This window comes from Echeneis naucrates, chromosome 1 (genome assembly GCF_900963305.1).
Source record: "Echeneis naucrates chromosome 1, fEcheNa1.1, whole genome shotgun sequence".
NCBI lineage: Eukaryota > Metazoa > Chordata > Actinopteri > Carangiformes > Echeneidae > Echeneis > Echeneis naucrates.
Window position 1 is genome coordinate 17,344,983 of NC_042511.1, and position 19,987 is coordinate 17,364,969.

The 19,987-nt window shown below is 39.2% G+C and overlaps 2 protein-coding genes across 2 annotated transcripts in view; both read left to right on the forward strand.

Annotated features, from left to right (window-relative positions):
• Positions 1 to 295: 295 nt before the first annotated feature.
• On the forward strand, positions 296 to 13,926 carry mcoln1a (mucolipin TRP cation channel 1a). Its single transcript, XM_029499505.1, has 14 exons — positions 296 to 425; positions 5,323 to 5,597; positions 6,554 to 6,721; positions 7,460 to 7,616; positions 8,747 to 8,828; positions 9,276 to 9,372; positions 9,685 to 9,784; positions 10,016 to 10,122; positions 10,342 to 10,491; positions 11,386 to 11,487; positions 11,600 to 11,722; positions 12,471 to 12,677; positions 12,786 to 12,916; positions 13,412 to 13,926. Exons 1-14 carry the CDS (start codon positions 395 to 397, stop codon positions 13,446 to 13,448), a joined length of 1,767 nt encoding a protein of 588 aa, XP_029355365.1. The 5' UTR covers positions 296 to 394; the 3' UTR covers positions 13,449 to 13,926.
• A 3,950-nt stretch (positions 13,927 to 17,876) lies between these two features.
• Positions 17,877 to 19,987, forward strand: part of prr36a (proline rich 36a) — a 28,483-nt gene continuing 26,372 nt past the window's right edge. The window contains exon 1 of the mRNA XM_029509865.1: positions 17,877 to 18,124. The gene's annotated coding sequence lies outside the window, so the exon portion shown is untranslated. The remainder of the gene's footprint in view (positions 18,125 to 19,987) is intronic.

The window sequence follows — 19,987 nt, forward strand, 5'->3', positions numbered from 1 at the left end:
TGATCAACTTTCTATCACCAACCAAATCAAATGGTTTGACATTTCAGCACTGAAGGAACATATTTGAAGAAGTGCTGGGTATGAGTGTAAGGGAAGTGTAGAATGCATCTGCAACTCACGCTTATTGATTATTGGTTATTGATGACTGATTATCGATCGCAATCCTCTGCAGTGGAAAGTAATGACTTTTTGTCCAAATTCACAATCCATTCATTTCGCACACAAAAGCGCCGCGTGAGTTGGCTCGTGTGAACACGTGACGTCAGCGGAAGTGTTGTGATAGTGTAGCTCGGGACTCGGCTCACTGACACTCAGTCGTACCAGGAAACCGGCCGCCGTGTTTGGGGGCAGCAGACAGATTCTCCTGTTTGTCGTCCTGTAAAAGGTAAACATCATGGCTGCCACAGGACACCGGGGCTCCGCAGGTACAGTACATTCAACATTTCACTTTTTACTCACAACTCACTAGTGTTTCAACCAGCAGAGGGTGTTTTTGGTTTGGCTCCGTAACAAAACCCGGTGGAGTTGTTTGTCCAAAGTGTTGAAACTGCTCACTAATCTTGTTTTTAGCGAGGCCACCACAACGTTAGGTGACACAGCAGTGGTAATCAGCAAGTGTGTTTCCCTAGATATCAGGGTTATGATGGAGCTGTAGTTAGGTTTTTTAAGATCTATTCTTGCCCTCCGTTTAGCACAGTAACCTGCAGCACAATAACATAACACAGTAACCCTATTCTTATCATACCAATAAATACCAGTAATAGAGGTAGAGAAACAATAATTATTCCATTCTACAAATCCACAACAGCCTGTTTACAGTAAGCCATTTCATATTTATCAAACAGTTAGATAACTAAATGTATCATTTATTATTATTATTATTATTATTATTATTATTGATAATCAACTGATAGTCGAGTCTGTTTTCATACAATGATATGCTCCAGGTCCTCAAATGTACAAAAATTGCTGCATTTTATTACACCTTGTCTAAATGTGGATTTGATACTGTGGTTTTTACCTTTGCTCATGCAAAGACATATTTTCTTATTACTTCTCAAAAGAGGTGTCTTTCTGGTCTGCATGAACGTGGTTTCTCACGTCTCACACCATCTGCTGCCAAAAATCTCAGTTCATCAACCCTTCAGGTGTGAATGTGACCGTAAATGGATCTGTGTTTTTATATGTGATTTCTGTATATACCTATCTTGATTTACCTGCTCACTGTCAACTTGGATTATGTCCATGTGACACGAAAAAACTTTTTGGATGATGAATCAATGAACTCTTAGGGTGCATCTTAGAGTTGCTGGGCGTTGGGGGGTGGGGTGGCCTGACTTAAGTTACATGCATTTTAAGTCTCAAATAATTGAATGGCCATTTAATCTGAGTCTGCTGACATTAGCTTGGTGCCGGTTGTTGAACTCTACTACCACATGCACCAAGTGAAGTACTTGGCCTAGTTTCAGATTTTGCTGTGGTTGTATGTTGTCTTGGTCTTGAAGAGACTGTCATTAAGTCTCTTTCTCCTTTAGAACCAGATGCTACTCCACTACTAATCAAATCTACTGAACCAAGTGCATATGAACAGTCTAACTTTGTCATGCTCAATAATGTCTCTTCTATAAGCTCCTTTCATGCATGATTAGGACTGGGGGCAGATGAAGCACAAATGCACTGGGGGAGCTCACAATTAAAAGGCCCGTTCAGCAAAATCACAATATACTTTTCCTGCTAACCCCAGTTTACCTTAGAGGTGAGTAAGAATGTGAATGTTTTGTTTTGTAATTTAAGTTGAACTGACCATCTAAGGCTGTATGATTAGCTGATAGTGCCTGGCATTAACCTAAAATGCTCAGAGAAAAACGATGCAGCAAATGATACATTTATCAGATCCTACCTACGAATAACCTAGGTTATCCGTGTATAATCAGTGCTGTTTTTTGCTCAAGGTATTTCCTCCACCTCAGGTAAAAGTGGAAGTTTCAGACTCAGCCTGTGGGTGGCCTTTGTTTGAACTGCCAGAGCAGATCCAAGAACTGATACCAAGTTGTTGACAGATTTCTAGTTATCATAATGATTTTGATTGACAGAGAAGCAGTTACATCAGTGCTACTGCCCACACTCCACAGCTGGCATTAAACCTGAAGAGCCAGATGTTTTCACAGATTTATTCAGCTTAAGCAACTCAAAGTGTCAACATGGTGGCAAGATCAGCGGCCTTGCACCCACTTTTGTTTCTCCGATTACTATCTGCGGTGATGATAAAAGCACAAAAAATATGCGTGCACTCAGCCTCGATCCCATTGTCTGCCTGAAATGTTAAGTGTTTGAATTCTGCTTTTCATGCTTCTCACCAAAAGCACGCAACCCCTGTCAAAGCCAGGGAAGCTTGTTTATCTTGTTTGCAGCCAAGTTAATAATAAGTTAATGTAACTTTCAACAAATTTTACTAAGGCCAAGTGCTTATTTGGATGATACCACCTTAACAGCCAGAATTTCTCATTTTAAAAACAGATGTTGGCTAATGTAGGAAGTGAATCTGCTAAATATGAATTGGTTTACTGGAAGCAAACACTTACTTATCATCATAAAAATCTCGGTTTAGAACCTATTTTCTATCTTTATAATACAATTTTATATTATAAAGATAATTTTACATCTTTATAATATCTGGATTGTATTGCTAAATCAACTGAGCACTTTTTCCGCCATCCTCGGAAGCTTTGCTTTTTCCGCTAATCATATTCATTTGAAGCCTTTGTGTCATCGTTGTTTTAAAAGAACCAGCAAACCTTTTAATACACGATTGAAAACTGTTAAATGTGTAATGTTTTCTACTGCTCTTAAATACTTGTTTACATGAAGCGGAAATATTACCAAATGGAAATCCAGTGGATGTTTGAGATTCCAGACACAAATTGCTGAATGTACCAATGGGATCAGCGAACCTGAATTGAATTCTTTAGATTTATTGTCATGGATTGTTACTTCTAATAAGTAGCCTCTCCGTGTAATTATCTTAAATAAAATAACCCATTGGTAAAGAAATGATTTTCAGTATTGTGCCAAGTTGAAGAACCGGATAAATTCATGAAAGCTGTTTGTTTTATTGTTTGATTGGAGTGGCAGAGAATAACGTGATAAGTATTTGGAGACATGTCCCAAATTTCCCTGCATGATGGTGAGTGTTGAACTTTGAGCTCATTTTAAGTTAGTGCTGACTAATATCAAAACACTATATTGCTCTCATTGTTTCACTTCTCATTTCAACTGGACAGCTGTGCTCAGCTGTTTGCTCTGATGACTCATTGTTTCTATGGCATTTGGGTTCATCCTCAGTCATAGTATGGCAAGGTAACGTAAGGTGTTGCATGTTAGTACTCAAAAAGGCCCCACATTTTAATCACCAGGGTTCATTCATTTCATGAATGTGAAGTCACTGACCCAATTTTTGATTGTTGATAATGGCCAGACCAAACATGTGACAGTATGATTAGCCTACTTAGTGATTTGAATTTCGTGGTCAGTTCCTGCAGAGACATGGTGACATAAGCTCTGTGCTTAGTCACACTTCTGGTTTTGGGTTATTTTTTTTGTTTTTTGTAGTAAGTTATTCACAATCTGTCCATCTGTTTGTCTCTCACTAAGATTTCTCTTGAAAATCAATTTCTGCAAGTAGAATGTCTTTTAAGTTTTAAAAGTTTTGCACATACAAGAGTATTTCTGCGTATTACCTCGTATTCTGGTTCAGACCAGACTTCTAAGAATTTTCAGCTATCACCAAACCATCCCAGGAATCTGCCCCAGTTCTTCTACCACCAACCACCTGCTGCACTGATGTCACATTCCTATATTCAAAAATATATAACAAAAAACGCATGGCTCTAAATGGAATAAGCTAAGAAATATCAGTATCAATTTTCATGAAGCATCAACACTGTTAAAATAAGCATAAAAATCATGTTAGCTATTTCTGCTCCCTTTCCTCAGCCATGATAGTGCGACCAGCTTTGGAACTAATTGGGTTAAATCACATGAAAAGCTGAGCTGAGCACATGTTCACAGTGCCCCAGGGGACTGAGACAAGTAAATCTATACATGCTGAAAGAAAAACTCCAACACACAGATACGCTTGTGGCGCTGACAGGATGCTGTCCCTGGAAGACATCTGTGTAATTGAGGAGAAGGTGGTGTCAAGGTTTGCAGGCAGTGATTTGACATGGACTCTGTGCTCTTGGAAACTACTCCAAATCACGTGATTAGTGCTTTTTGGCCCAGCCAGTTGTTAGAGTCAAAACTGTTGTCTCTCAAGCACTTGCCCTTATTCTTGACTGTACTTAATGCTTTAATAGCTCTTTATCTTATTATATCACTTTTGGTCTTACGCTACAGCATACCACTGTATAAATCTAAGTCCTTGAGCCTTTCAAACTGTTTCTGAGCAAATTCAGCCAGGGTTTGACCAACATTACCTTCCTTGGCTAGGAATATACACACCTTTTATCACATTTAAATATTTACTGATAGAAGAAAGAAGCTACAGTCCTATTTTGTACAGCAAACGCCATGTTTCTAATAAGCATGGCTGTTGTTGTTTTGACCATCATCCTCTCACTAAATTGACCATGACATGAGATGCATCAAGATCAGGGTGGATCACCACCCGAACTGCTTTTTAGGAGAAACCCTGGAAGCAATACTGACTTTGAACCACACTGAATAAATACCAGACTTAATTGGTTGAATAGATAAGACAAAGAGAAAGCACCAATCTTGATATAAAAGATTCTGTCAGTCAGTAACTGAAATAGCTCTTTCCTGTGTGCATTGCGGGTTAGGCATCAAAATGTCCACACATACCAATGCTCATAGAAAATGTATCACATATGTGAATAAAGTCAATCAAGATCAGCCAATATAGCGCCTTTCCAGGTGCTATGTTGGCTATATATATATATATCAGCAGATTTCAAGGAGTTTCCAAATATTTGAGATTTGAAATGGGCTGTTATTAGATTTCTATTGTAGCAGATGATACAAATACACATTGTGTTTCTGAAGAGTTCCATCAAAAATATGCAGTTTTTGTTATGTTTTAAACTACCCGTTTTGAAGTTGTGTCCAAAATTTGGCCATTCCACATTTGATGTGTGGCTATAACAGATGAAGACATGCAGGATTTCAAGGACTAGGTACTCAGTGGAAGCTAGTTTGCTGGGTCGATATGTTTTCTCTTTGAGCAGCTATTCTGATTAAAATTTATTTCATTCTTGCTTTCCTAAATAAAATTAAATATTCCCTGATTTGTCTCTCTTCCAGATCAAGAAGGCCTGCCCTGTTCACCGACTCAGTACAGCTCCACAAACAGCAGCGGCGAGTACAACCACAGTGGCAATCATGGCAGCAACCACAGCAACCATCAGTTTCCTGCAGCGGGAGAAGGTCATTGGATCAGGGCTGATCAAAAAGAGGAAGCTCTGCGGCGGAAGCTTAAATACTTCTTCATGAGTCCTTGTGATAAATATCACGCCAAGGGCCGTAAACCTTATAAGCTGATCCTGCAGCTGCTCAAGATCATTATTGTCACAGCTCAGGTAAGACAGATGTTATTCATCAGGCTTTGATTCTTCTAGTTGTATCGATAACTATCTAACATATATCTAACATTTACATTCAGCATTCAACCTTTTGGTCTTACTCACTGATAATGTTTCATATGAACTGTCTGATATGTATGAGTATTAATATGAGTGCTGTTTCCTGAGGAATATTCATTGTCTGTTAACTTTGCATTCATTCATTCATTTCATTGATGTCGTCATCTTAAATCTTTAAACTGTCTTTAGCCCACATGTATTATTTCCTTTGTCAGCACAACTTTGAGTCTGACCACTCAAAATATAATGATAGAGCAACATAAGGTTGTATTGTTTCACTGTTTATACACACCAATCCAACAGAAGAAAGTGACATTTAAATAATACACCTTATTTAAATGTAAATGAAATTAAATGTAAATTCCATTACATTTTCTGATATTTACTGAAAGGCTATGTGTCGTTCCAAATCACTAAAATTGGTAATAATTGGTTCTTTTAAAAAGAAAAAATAATCAACCGATGGACATAATGTACTGCTTAAAAGCCCTGCATTAGGATTTTCTGAGATTATCTACAATATATTTAAGTAAAGCTATGTCTAAAAAATAGCTGCCTTGTGTAGCATTAACTATTAAATGAATTGTGTTGTTTGATAGTGGAAGAGGCAATAAATAATTGTTGTAGTCGGTAATGTTTATTTTAGTCTCGTTTATCAGTCTCATCTTTACTCCCTCTGTGAATTCTTGATTTATGAAGCATAGAAAGACAAAGTGGCTGTTCTGACTACTTCATCAGCAGTCTGTATTTTAACTGTTGAGCCTGGAGCATAGCGCCTCAGGGGGTTTCTCTGATTCCCACTCCTCCTCCACATGACATACCACTCTTCCTTTTCTCCTTGCTCTTCGGCTTGTCAACATTTTTCCACCCCTTCCCCAATATCTTTCCTGCAGTTGGTTTTGTTTGGCCTCAGTAACCAGGTGGTGGTGACCTTCAAGGAGGAGAACACAATGACCTTCAAGCACCTGTTCCTTAAGGACTATGATGAGTCCTCAGATGACTCCTTTGCTGTTTACACGCAGAATGATGTCTACGACCACATTTTCTATTCTGTGGAGCAGGTAAGCCTATGGAAAACCCATAAAAATAGTTCTCATGAGCTAATGGACAATGTTTTATTTTGTGCCTAGCTCAAGATATAAATAAATATCCTATGTCGGGACTTGAAGAAACCAATATAATTGCCTTGTATTACAGTGCATACAGGTACTACAAGGTAATGTCGGCCTACTGAACAGTCTCTTAAAATGCTACGTCCAACTAGCATCGAGCATAAGAAGTCTTTGACGCTTTTGGTAAAACAGAACATGATTACAGTTGTGAAATATCAGCATCTTCAGATTTTTAGACTATTTTAATGTAACTGTATATTTCCCTGGGATTACTGAATAAATGCCACTTTCTGCCTATGAAATTTTTATTAAGTAGCCAAAATTAATCTCCTGATTCCCCCATTCAGACATTTAGGCAGCAGTCATTAATCCAAAGCCATTTTGGTCATGAACTAAAAACAAAATTACCCTTTTTTTTTTTGCTTGTGCAAGCTTTAATTTTTGTTGTATGTTATGGTCTGAAAATGTTGTCTTGGAATTTTTTTTTTTTTTCCCGATATTTTAAAGATGAAAAGATCAATCAAAAAAGTAATGAAAGTAACTGATAGGTGAAGCCCTCGACGGCGCTACACTTCTACTACTCAGTTAAATTCAAACAAAATTGCTGACTGAGTATTGACTGGTTATAAAGCTCAATAATGGACATACATATTTAATTCCTTGTTATTTTCTTCTCATCCTTCTCAGTATCTGGCCTTGCCAGAAACCACTGTGGGACGTTATGCATATGTCTACGATGTTGGTGTGAATGGCAGCGCTCTCTCCCTGTGCCAACAGTACTACAAAAAGGGACGCATCGACCCCGCCAATGATACCTTCAGTATAGACCCTCACATCAATACAGGTACATCAGCTACATTGTATTGTACAGATTTCCAATGTTGTTGTTCAAAGTAGTATGAAGCTTCTCTACTATTCACAATTAGCGTGAACAAGCTGATGATTATCCAAAGTGTTGGGGACTATAGCACATATAAACGAGACATCAAAGGCCATAACCTGAGATTGGTTATTCTATTTCTTTTAAGAATTGAAACATGTTAAATTGCCAAATCACACTAAGAGCACTTTACATCTCTGTATGTTAACCAAAGTCTTTCACCAAAACAAACATTTAACTAAAAATGGTGCAACTGCTACAGTGATAGGTCATGGCATTATTTGTTACGAAAAAGAGGTGCATAATGAACTGAGCTTACTGTCTCATAATTACAGGAAAATATCTCTTAATTATAATTGATAACCCTGACCTGACGGAAGGTTCAGGAGCAGTAGTACAGAACAGTATAGGATGCTTCATATGGTGCAAAATCACTAATCAGGAATCTTAGCTCAAGGTTACGGTGATAAAACATGCAATACAATGTTTTGAGTGGCAATATCGCTACGGTCCACTGCACCTAGCCAGGTCATTTAATCAGAAAAGTAGTATATTTTAGGACCTAATCTCACAGTGATGAGGTCCATTCATTGAAACCTCCCAGGATGCAGGCACCTGTAAAGTGTGAAATGTATTGTTTTATACGTTCATACATACATTTCCCTACATCTGCTTTAGAACTGCTTTGTGTCTTAAACCAGTCAATTAATGTTCATGTACTGCCTTTTAATGTGAAATAAGAGTTTTTGCTACTTTGGTGGCAAGAGTTTTTTGCTTCCTCTATAACGTCATATTCATAAGATTCAGACTTATTGGAATTAAGGGGAAGTAGGTCAACTTCCCCATCGTCATTTCAACATCTTCTTTCTAACCCTAACCCTAACCCTAACCCTTCTTCATATCAAATCCATCTTTGTCTGAACCCAACCCCTTGTGACTTCTTCTAATAATGCTAGCAACATTTATTTTCCACTATGTAGAAAAAGGATCAGTAAAATGCCAGTTTCCCCCCTTTGCTCTCTTTGATTTTAGCCTCAGTATATTGTAGTATTTACTCAAGATGACATTTCCCTGCCTGTCTCCACTGTCCTCAGAGTGTGTAGGTGTAAATCCTCTGTCGGTCCCTCCTGCTCCACTCAGCAGCAGCTACAAGAACTTTACCCTCAAGTTCCACAAGTAAGGCTTCATTTTTTGCATGGCTTTGGCTTCTCCTTGTTTGGCCTCCACTGCCAAGATGATCTCTGTAACATCTGATCAGGACATTTAACCTGTCTCTTATCTCTGCTGCACACGCACACTCAAGCATTTGTGCAAGGACACTGATACAAGTTGAGATACAAAAAGACTCGCTGAGATAAACATACTTTGCCGTCCTAAATATGTCTCATCATTTCAAGTAGTCTACTTCTGTGTTTGGATGCATAAAAATGTTCCACTTGAAAAAAATTTGCGAAATGAACAATGTTTAAGGAGTTAAAATAAAGATTACCAATTGGGCAGATCAATCAGCGAGTTCATCCCAGCACTAGAATAAATCTGTAAACACATTGATAGAATTCAAATATGAACACTGTAACAAAACATTTATATTTACGTGCTGCCAATCTGTTTAATCCTCTCAAGGCTCATTAATGTCACCATAGAGTTCCAGCTGAAGGCAATCAATATACAGACCATCATCAACAACGAAATCCCAGACTGCTACACCTTTTTCATAACGGTGAGTCCAAATTTCAAAGCTAGATCTATATGAATACATAACCCACAGGTAATGGATGAAGGGTTGATATTGATATGAAAAGATGAATCAGTGAAGATATGATGTTTATTAGATACAGTGCATAGTGTAAATATCATATATTCACATACTTTCTAGATTGGTGAGACACCTGGTCTTGACTTATGTCTTTTGAAGTGTACTCATTACATCAGAGAATGTTCAACTGTTTCCCTTTAAGTGTATATGTTGGGGGTTTTTTAAGTACAGCTACAAAGGAAATAAATTTTTTGTGCTGTTCTCTTTCCTCTGCAGATAGTCCTGGACAACAAGGCTCACAGTGGCAAGGTGAAGATCTGGTTAGAAAACCAAGCATCAATAAAAGAGTGTAAAGATCCAAGCATTTCTGGACATGGTGAGACAAGAGACAAGTGCATGGTTGCTTTGAGAAAGCAGATATGAGATATGACTCATAGCTGTCAGAGAAATGCTTGTTGCAAACCTGAAGGCCATTTGGGGAAGCTGAGGATGCTAAAAGCTACTCACACTTACCATTAATAAATCGACAGGAAAATTCAGTACATGGTGTTATTTATACAGCAGCTCTAACACTACATGGTACTCCTCTTTGCCTTTAAATCCCCAGCTGAGAGCTACTCACGTGTAGCTTTTGATATCCTTGTGGCTCTGGTGTGCATTGTGTCGCTGCTGCTCTGTGGACGCTCCATTGTGCGTGGCATCATGCTGCAACAGGTACGGAGAGTCTGTTACATCTGAAGGAGAGGAAAACGATTCAATCCAGGCCAAGCAGGGGAATTGCTTAGTTGATAGGGATGCTTGGTTAAGATCAAGGAGGGAAAACTAACTATATGTGTGTATGTACTAAATGTACTGTCAGTAAACTTATATCACAGATATCCTTTGTTCTTCAGGTTTGGTCAGTTTCTCTCACTGTCTCTGTGTGTCCTACAGGAGTTTGTGCAGTTCTTTAAGGAGACTCTGGATCGTAAAGTGTGCTGGGCAGACAGACTGGAGTTCATTAATGGCTGGTATATCCTCCTTATCATCAGCGATATCCTCACCATCACTGGCACTATCATCAAAGTTGGCATTGAGACGAAGGTGTGTCTTGTTTACCCTCTCACCCCTTGATGACATCAGCTTTAGTAGGTCTTACAATTAATTGCTGAGAGTTTAACATGCTGTAATTAAAGGATAATATCCACCATGGGGTTCTCCTTCTCCTCCTGAGGCATCCTTAAAATATCCTCTGTAAACTTGGTGGTGGTCCTGTCTGACCATTCCAAGGGCAAACAAATAACTGTGACTAAAAATCATAGTCATTTTGATGATTTATACAAACAAATAATGTAAGATTATTTCAAAAATCAGAAATGACTTTTTTGAAAACCAGTGACTAATTGGTGATTCTCTGGTGATTTCTGTCAATCTGAAGAGCAGAGAATTACACGATCTTCCAAGATAATAAACTGATGATAAATTACAAGCTAATTTTTCCCCTAAGACTTCTCCTGTTTATTTTATTATATATATTTTTTTCTATTCAGTTTTACTCACATTTCCTCTCTGGTCTTCTTTTCTCCGTTCCTCTGCAGGTGTAGCTCAGAGTTTCTCTTCCTATCTTGTATTGGCACTTCTGAATTTGTACAAGTATAACAGGCTACAGCTAGTTTATCCATTATTGGAATGCGGTTTCACATATGTTACAACCAATCTGTTTTTTATTTTAATATAATACATCAGCATGAATCCATATGTGAAGACAGCAGCTGAGCCTCAGCATCAAAGAAACAAGCATCTACTTCATAGTGGTGATTTAAAAGATGGCCTTTTTTTTTTTTTTTTCCAACCAATCAGAATCCAAAACCAAATGTGGTCATGCTGTAATAGTCAGCCTTATTTGAATGCTCAGCAGCGAGCAATATTTAAAGTCATAGATGTGTCCATTGCCTTTGATGGATTTGATGGATGGATTTTCATGTTTTCTCCTGTCAGAACATATCTTCCTATGACCTCTGTGGCATCCTGTTGGGGACTTCCACACTCTTGGTGTGGGTCGGAGTCATTCGCTACCTCACATTCTTCCAGAAATACAATGTAAGTCACCGATACACTGGTGTGCATCCACAGATATTGTACCTTGTTGCTAATTCAGTAACTGGTGAGTAGATGAGAAAATGTTCCCCTGCCCTCTCATGCACATCAACAGATCCTGATCGTCACACTCCGAGCAGCTTTCCCCAATGTGATTCGGTTCTGCCTCTGTGTGGCCGTCATATATCTGGGTTACTGCTTCTGTGGCTGGATTGTCTTGGGACCATACCATGTCAAGGTGAATAAAAGTGAAACTTCTGTAGAAGGGCAGGTGTAGTAAAACCACTCATGTTAAAAATGCGCAGATCTTTTTGATTCAGATTTTTTTATTTTTTAATTTTTTTTATTTGTGTCCCATCTAAATCAGACACATCACCTGTTTCTTTAGGATGAACATTTTTGTTTGTGGTCTGAAAAAGCAAGCAGAACAGTAAATCATTCAAAGCAAAATGCCTAACCCAGACAGTTAATTTTTTTGTATTATAATTTGTATATGTAATGTCTATCTAAAGTCATATCAGTGCTCTCCTTTTCCACACAAACTTAGCACATTTTTATGTAGGAAATGTCATGCATTTTATTTATTTTATATTCTCTTTTAAGTTCTACAGAATCTCTCACCTGAAGTACATTTATTTTCCAATTCTATAAGCTCTGCTTTTGGAAACTATACTCATCCGGTCACTCTAATGCAAAAACTCATACTTAACAAATGACCTCATAACTGAGGTGCTGTAGATGAAGCCTTATCAAACTGTGGTGTTTGTGGACACTTCAGAGATTGGGTCCATCCATAGCTTTAGTCCCTGCCTTCCCACAGTAGAGCAGATGAATTTATTTGTGCAACAAACTGCTGACATCATAGTTCCTCAGTTTTCTTAGTGTATTTGTACAACATTGTACACTGTGCATTTTAAGGTGGTAAAAACATATTTCACTTTTGTTGTTTTCAGAGGTTTGATGAAAGTCTGTTCTTACTCCCTCAGTTCCGCTCGCTGGCCATGGTTTCAGAGTGTCTGTTCTCCCTCATTAACGGGGACGACATGTTCGTAACGTTCACCGAGATGCAGGAGAGCAGTACTCTTGTGTGGCTGTTCAGTCAGGTTTACCTGTACACTTTCATTTCGCTCTTCATCTACATGGTGCTGTCACTGTTTATTGCTCTCATCACTGGAGCCTATGAGACAATTAAGGTAGGAACTGAGCCAACTTAAACCTGCATTATCATTTCACTTCTGGCTTAATGGTGGCTCACAGTTGGAAAACTAACTTGTTATTAATTATTTCATGGTATTCAACAGCACCAAACCCAGGAACCGTTGCACATCACAGACCTGCACGCTTTCATAGCAGAGTGTACGGATGCACCGAGTTCTGGGAAGTTCAGGGCTCTGGAGACCTCGCCCTGCTCGTTTTTCTGCTGCTGTGACAGGTGAGGATGGGAGGCCTGACATGACAGCAACAACAGATGATTGATTCACAAAGACTGATTATTTACATCACAATTATTAAATCTAAGTCTATCTAAACATCACTGCTACAGGACAAATTAATAACATGCAGTAGCAGAAAAAGAAAAAAGCAATAAGCTCAGGTGTCAGGTGACACCTCATCTGTCTCTTGGGTGACAATCTCATCTGTGTTAGAAAGGCAGTAACGGTTCTTGTTTGACCCATAAGATTTTTTGTTAATGAGTAACCTTTAAAAAAAAAAACAAAAAAAACAAAACAAAACATGTAACAAATAAAGTCTTTACAGGGTCTTTACAGTCTTGGTGTGACATAAATATAAACTTGTATAGTAAGTATAGTTCTGTAAATACTAATAATGACAAGATCATATAGTTATAAATGTATGTATGCAAAATATGGATGTATGTAAAATATAATTTTAAAAAATAATCAGCAAAATAATTTTTTCCTCCCAGAACAACAACGTATGAGGACGTCCTGCTGGTGAACTGATGTTGATCTTAGTGATCTCATTATCCTCCCCTGCTGTCCACAGGGATACACTGCACACTTGAGATGCTCAGTCTCTCTGAGGCTGAGCTGTTAAATCACCAAAACACAGTATTTTGGTGACACTGCAGCACTCGCCCAAAGGAGCTGCCACCATCAGCTGCACCAAGCACTCTATGGAGAGGACATGTAACACCAGTCTTTTTATTGGACCTGTTATTTTTTCTGTCCTTCACGCCACAAAACAGAAACTGATGGGTGATGAAAGACTGGACTTCTCTACTGTAAGAAGAGGCTGACTCTGTAGCGTCATGGATAATTAATGTTTAAGACATTTCTCTATTCCTTATTGGTATTTAAAACAAGTATCAGTATTTTTTTTCTTACGTACTTGATAAAGCACATTACTAAACCAGGGGCAGGACCTGTTACCAAAATACTAATTCCCACAATGAGGACTGCAGAGGTATATGGTGCAGGCTGTTTTTAATTTTTGTGTTTTGTTTTTTTTTTGTTGTTGTTTTTTTTTTTGTGTTTACTTTTCTAGTATTTCAAACTGATTTACCTTCACTCATAAAATGAAGCATTTATGCATCTCAGAAAACATGCTCTAGGTCTTCTCCTTGCTCTTTATTTGAAAAACTATTAAATAGGATAATAGAATCATACTGGGACATGTACATTAATAAAGAATGACTGAAAGAATAATCAGCATTTTTTTTAAGCAAGCAGGGAGCTGACTCTTGGAGACATGCTGGAAAAGCAGAGCAGAAACAGAAATGGAGAACGATGTTCTGGTGTGTTCAATTGATTTATTTGCTCTCCCACAAGCTACACCTGCAGTATAAAGTCAGCCACTCCTGCTCTGGTTCTGCTTCACTGGATTGCTATAGTAGTTTGTGGTTTGCACTCGCTCATTAATGAAGTATTTGGCATTTTCTGTGATCAGCTGCAGCAATCAAAGCTGTTCTCCAGAGTCATATGCATGTTTCTATAATGATGGCCAACTTCAGAAGATAAAAATCTCCCTTTTCCCCATTTTCATACAATACTGATGGCCATCAGCAAATTGTATCTAACTTCTTTTCATAGGAAAAAAAAAGAAAAACTGAGCGTGGTTTGAGGTGGATAACAAGAATATTTGCTGGCAGAAATGTATTTGTTGAGCTGCGTTGTCTTGCAATGTCTCAATTATTATGTGTTGTCTGAAACTCTACTGCAATGACCAGATCGTGAGTGGATGCTTGAATAACAATTTTCTTTTACCTTATACAAAAAACAAAAAAACAAACAAACAAAAAACGCACAATAGTTTAGGGAGTCTCATAGTCTGGACACCAGAATGTGTATTAAGCAGAGTTCAGCTTTGATTTTAGTAGTATCAGAGTAATTGAATCTAAGATGACAGTATTTTTTTTACAGCCATCTCATATTCTGTCAATTAAACAAATATTTGTAACTTTTAAGCTAAATGTTCTTTTGGACTAAGTGTGTGCCAAATGTATGCATTGCCTTAACTTGTATATATGTATAACATTAATCTATAATATCAGGCACCTCTGCTGTAGTTTGAAGGTATGATGTTTTTATGTAAATAACATGCACTTGTGAAATACAAAAAATTTGTTGATCTATTTGATGTCATATGTTGCCCATCTTCAATGTTGAAACTGAACAACTGTAAACAGTGTGAATTCATTCAAACACAATTCCTTTAAACAGTCAGCAGAGGGAGCAGTCAGTTCATTTTGGGATAATGAGTTATTAAAGTAGGGTTCATTTTTCTACTTAATGGCTGATTGAGAAGACTTTCAAAGTAACTATGATTCTTGATTTTAGTCCCACACATAGTCCTACACAGCTGTAATGATCTTCCAGCTTGTTTTGGCTGAGACGCTGCAGCTCAAAGCACCAAGGACAGAAATGACAAGTCTATGGTTTTGGGGTTTTGGTTTTTTTTGTTTGTTTTTCAGGCCAATATGATGAACTCATTTCCTGGTTATTAAGCTCTCAAAACGCTTAGCAGCTGATGTAGCACATCCTTCCTTTCCAACCACTTAACCTAATAACATCATACATTATGTACTGATCTCGACGGCTCATGTTAGGAGTGTGTGAGGGAGTTTAATGCAGTTCACAGACAGGTTTCATTCATCCTCCTAGAACAAGGTTTTCTTTTTCATGCCTTTTTCACAAGTTAAGAGTATGTGCAAGGCTACTCTAACTATGTTATTGATGCACAATGAGGTCAAATCTTGCTCTACAAGCTTGTCAGTCAGATGTGCTCCTTTGCGGATGCAAGTTTGATCTCAAAATTTAAATGTGCTACTGTCAAACAACTGTCTGTTGAAACTTCAGGGTCTTTTATTTCAAGGACATCAGATAAAAAAAATACATGACCTTCTGCAGCAGTTTCCTCTTCCGCTTATTCACTGAGTGACTGATTCTATTGCTGCCTCAGTTTGTGTTTGATATGTCAGTGGGTGTGTTTCTCTGTGTGCATAGGCCTGCAGAGTGTGTTTGATGCCCAATGCAATTCATGCAGCTGTCTTCACTGCGAGATGTTTGGGCAGATGGGGGGCTTGACCACAATAAAAAAGAGATACTAAGTCCGTGTATAACAGGCCTTTAGATTATCAGTCTATCCTAATTCTGTTTTTACCAGAGCTAGCACAGAGCCACACCCTTGTGTAACCACATTACAAACCAATCTGAAATAGAGAGGCAGGATGTGAAGCAGTTTACTGGCTTATTCAGCTCTGTGATATAATGATGGATGCCATTAATATCTAGTTTTGTCAGTTGAAATGTCTTACTGCCCTACTCCCCACACCCAAGAACCAGTTTCCTGTGGCCAGAGTTTATCACGTAGTTCTTTTGTTCAGACTTGCATAAAATATGTAAAAATATAGGGAAAATCAGTTACATTTTTTTCCCAAAACCTGCTTCTATGTGATCCAACTACTGTTTTCTAACAATAAATTTCAAATTTCGATTTGAAGATTTAGTGCCAGTGTTTCGGGTTTTCCCCCTCACTCTGGACCAGAGCCTCTTACCGAATGGAAAGGTTGACAGGCTGCTGATGAAACAACTGCCCAGTCCTGTAAAGAGCAGGGATGGAGACAGAAAGAGCTGAGACGTGACTCAAACTCTCACACTTCATTGCTCCACTCTGAGAATGTGTGCACTGACGAGTCCATGTTTTATGATTTCTGGTGAGCCTTCATTCCTCTCTTCACTCACAGACATTTCCTTTTCTCTTTGCCCAAGACTTTTTCTTACACATGCCTCTGCTCTTTCTCCTCCTCTCTGGGTTCTATGAGCGAAAACAACAGCTGATATCAGATGTCCCATTAACCCATTCACTCTTTCTCTCTCTCTCTGAGTTGCAATAGTCTTTGTATGCCCTCTCCCTTTTCATTGATATCTGTTGTGGAGCCTGCAGCTGCAGCTCAACATTTGAAGAAAACTTGCAACTATTATGGGTGTGTACCATAAGGGAGTGGACACTGTTCTGTGTGATTTTAGAGATTTTATTTGGACATGCCCCAATCTATCCTGTCTTTTGCACACTGAAAAAAACAAAAAACAAAACATGGTTTATCTGAGTCATCTAATCTTGAGCCCTGGTGCTAAAAAAGGAATGTGCCTCAAGCGAGGGGAAATATGTGATCATTTAGCAGGCAGGGAGAAATGATTTGACTACAATAGTTGCATTGTGGGAAATGTAGGGTCCTTTGTTTGTGGCACGTCATGCTTAAAAGGGGCCAAAAATCAGTGTCTTGGTTTTTCATTTACAGATGACTTCCTGTTTGACAGCTAAACTTGGGGATATTTTGCTAATAATGAATGGAACTGTAGAGATACTCCACTGCATTTTAGGACAAAAGAGTTTAATAATCTGAATCTGTGATGGGGCTGACTATAGACTGGGAGCTAAACCACCCAACTACACCAGCAACAACAGTAAAATGCTGCTTACAAACCTATAAGTGTATTTCCAGCCTAATACTATCCAGATTTGATCAGATATGGTCTGCTTCAGGAAGACTTTTTATTCTCTACGTGTATTTGAGATTACTGATACTGCAATGACAATTTCCTCACTGCGGGACAAATAAATGAATTTGGATTTGAACAGCTTATAACAATTATCCTCCTTAAAAATTTTGAATTGAAAAAAAAAAAAAACAAAACAAAGCCGTCCTCCTCCACCCCTCACCTCAGGGTGCCTGAACACCTCTCTGGGTTAGGACCCCCTCCCGCTGCAGTTTGCTTTGAATTTGACGTCATTCCTGCTTTGCATAACCAACAGTCTCGCGCTTTTTATTGGACAGCTCGCGGGATTTAATGTGCATTTTGTCTCCTGACCGCCACGCTTCTTCTCCAGTCCCCCCCTCCCCTCCTCCGTCCTCCGTCCTCCTCCTCCTCCTCCTCCTCCCGCCCAGGTCCATCCTTTATGAAGGGGAGCCGCCTGCCGCCGCTCAGACGTGGAGGGAAGGACGCAAAGAGGGACCGCGCCGCTTCATTGTCTGTCCGCCTCAATTTACGGCTCTGCCGCCACATTTAGCAGCTTCTGTCTCCGCTCTGGAGACAAAGGGAGGGACACAGTGAGGGACACTGAGGGACAGGCTGTCCGTGTCCCCGGAGTCTCCAGGAGCCGAGGCGGCGGTCGGAAGGTACGGAGCATTTAGCCCATCTAACGTCTCGTGCGTCAGGACAAATGTTTACCTTTTTTTTTATTTATGTGTAAAAAAAAAAACAAAACAAAACAAAATAATAATAATAAATGAATGCGTAAATAACCAAAACTACACCAGTGTTGCCGTTAAACCCAGGGAAGCTCGCCTTGTTTCTGCTGCATTTTATTTAAACTCAATCTCAACATGTCGTATGTTGAAGCCGGCCGTCCTCGCTGTAATGTGGCCGCTCAGTGTGGATGTGATGATGGATGTGTGATGTTAGCATGTCCGGCTGGGCGGTTTCAACCGGGGCTTATTCCCCAGAAAAGCTTCCCTCTGGGCAGACGGTCCTGCTGGTATCAGGTTCATTTTTATTGACGGGCTTCATGTGTGTGTCTCAGCCTGCCGCCCCGCCATTGTTCTGTGAGGCCTTTGGCTGGAGCCGGGACAGTCCCCCTCAGATAAATAGTGTTATTAAAGCTCCACTGGAGGCTGGAAAAACACCCAGGAGCCTGGAGGACTATTGTTCCTAAAGACAGGTCTTGGGGACCCCCAGGGGGTCAGACTTGGAGAGTACAAACTTCCAGAAAGTGGTACATGTCTTTTTCAGATTTTAGGCACTTGCTCATACCGATCAGAGAGATGAAGCTCTCCACGGGGTTGTTTTGGCTTTTCTTGAGGACCATGAGGTTATGTCTTAGATGCTGTGTCAAAGTCAGTTCAGCTGACTCTGTTTAAAAAAAAATCTGCATCATGTCATATTGAACAGATATTGACTTTAAGCGTGTTGAAGCCTTCACCTTGAAATTCTTGTCTGTTTTTTGCATTTTCACTTTTTTGTCAAGATTGCTATCATCTGTGTTCATATTTGCATCCCTGCTCATCAAATGACCTCATTCTTCCAGACTCATCACAGACTTATGAGAAAGGGGAGCTCAGTGGCACACTGTCAGACGACACAGTCTGCATCTTGGTGATTAGAGGAAAGATGTTTATCATTCAGGTTTTAGCTCAGTCAACATAATAAGCATGTTTTTGGTTATGAGGGTGGGGTTTGGGTGTAGGACCAGTGACTCTAGACTTGGATTCAAAAAGGTATTTGATTTCCAGATACTCCCTGACGACTGTGTATCCTCCTGGAAAACCCTTGTACTGCTTCTTACCCGGGGTGTGACTTGTTACTAAACAGTTTGTCGGCAGGCTGTGAAGCCAAGTGTGAATGACACACAGAAAGCCTTCCTGTCAGTTTTTGGTGTCCTGGCAAAGCCCCAAGGGCTCTTATTATCGCTATTGCCGTACTGCATGTCAGAGATGGTATCCCCCAATATCTGGGAACCTAGGGCGCATGTACCATAGCGACTAGGACACACTGATTTTACAAGTTCTCCAAAATTTAGCAAATAGATGAAATCTGAATTTTTGGTGTTTTGTATGCTACAGCCTATTGAGGACAGGTCAATGCTGTGCACAGTAATATGCCTATTGTTTAAGAAGTCATTTGCTAAAAAATGTACAGTTGGATATTTCACATCCTGACATCACTTAGGTCCAACCATTTGGACCTGAGGAAAGGCTAACGTCCTGTTAGACCACTTATGGGATTTGAATTGGATGGGATTTAATAAGATGTACCGGCACCACTAAGCATTGATACAGGGCATATGAACACCCAATATATTTCACCATGTTTTCCAGGTCCAGTCAAAATTCTGCTCATTAGCAATCCTTATTAAGTTATGGCCAATAATTAAGTGCTTAGGAGACCAAGGCTATGTAGGTTTTGTTTGTGCTGCTAGAGTGCATCTATGGTCTAGAGGTCTCTAAACAAAGCCTTAAGGCTTACAGCAACTTCCTGTTTCC

Coding starts and splice junctions, on each gene's coding strand:
- mcoln1a (XM_029499505.1), top strand. CDS start 395: ATGGCTGCCACAGGACACCGGGGCTCCGCAG. Junction 8,829..9,275: donor TTTACCCTCAAGTTCCACAA/GTAAGGCTTCAT, acceptor AATCCTCTCAAG/GCTCATTAATGTCACCATAG. Junction 9,373..9,684: donor GCTACACCTTTTTCATAACG/GTGAGTCCAAAT, acceptor TTTCCTCTGCAG/ATAGTCCTGGACAACAAGGC.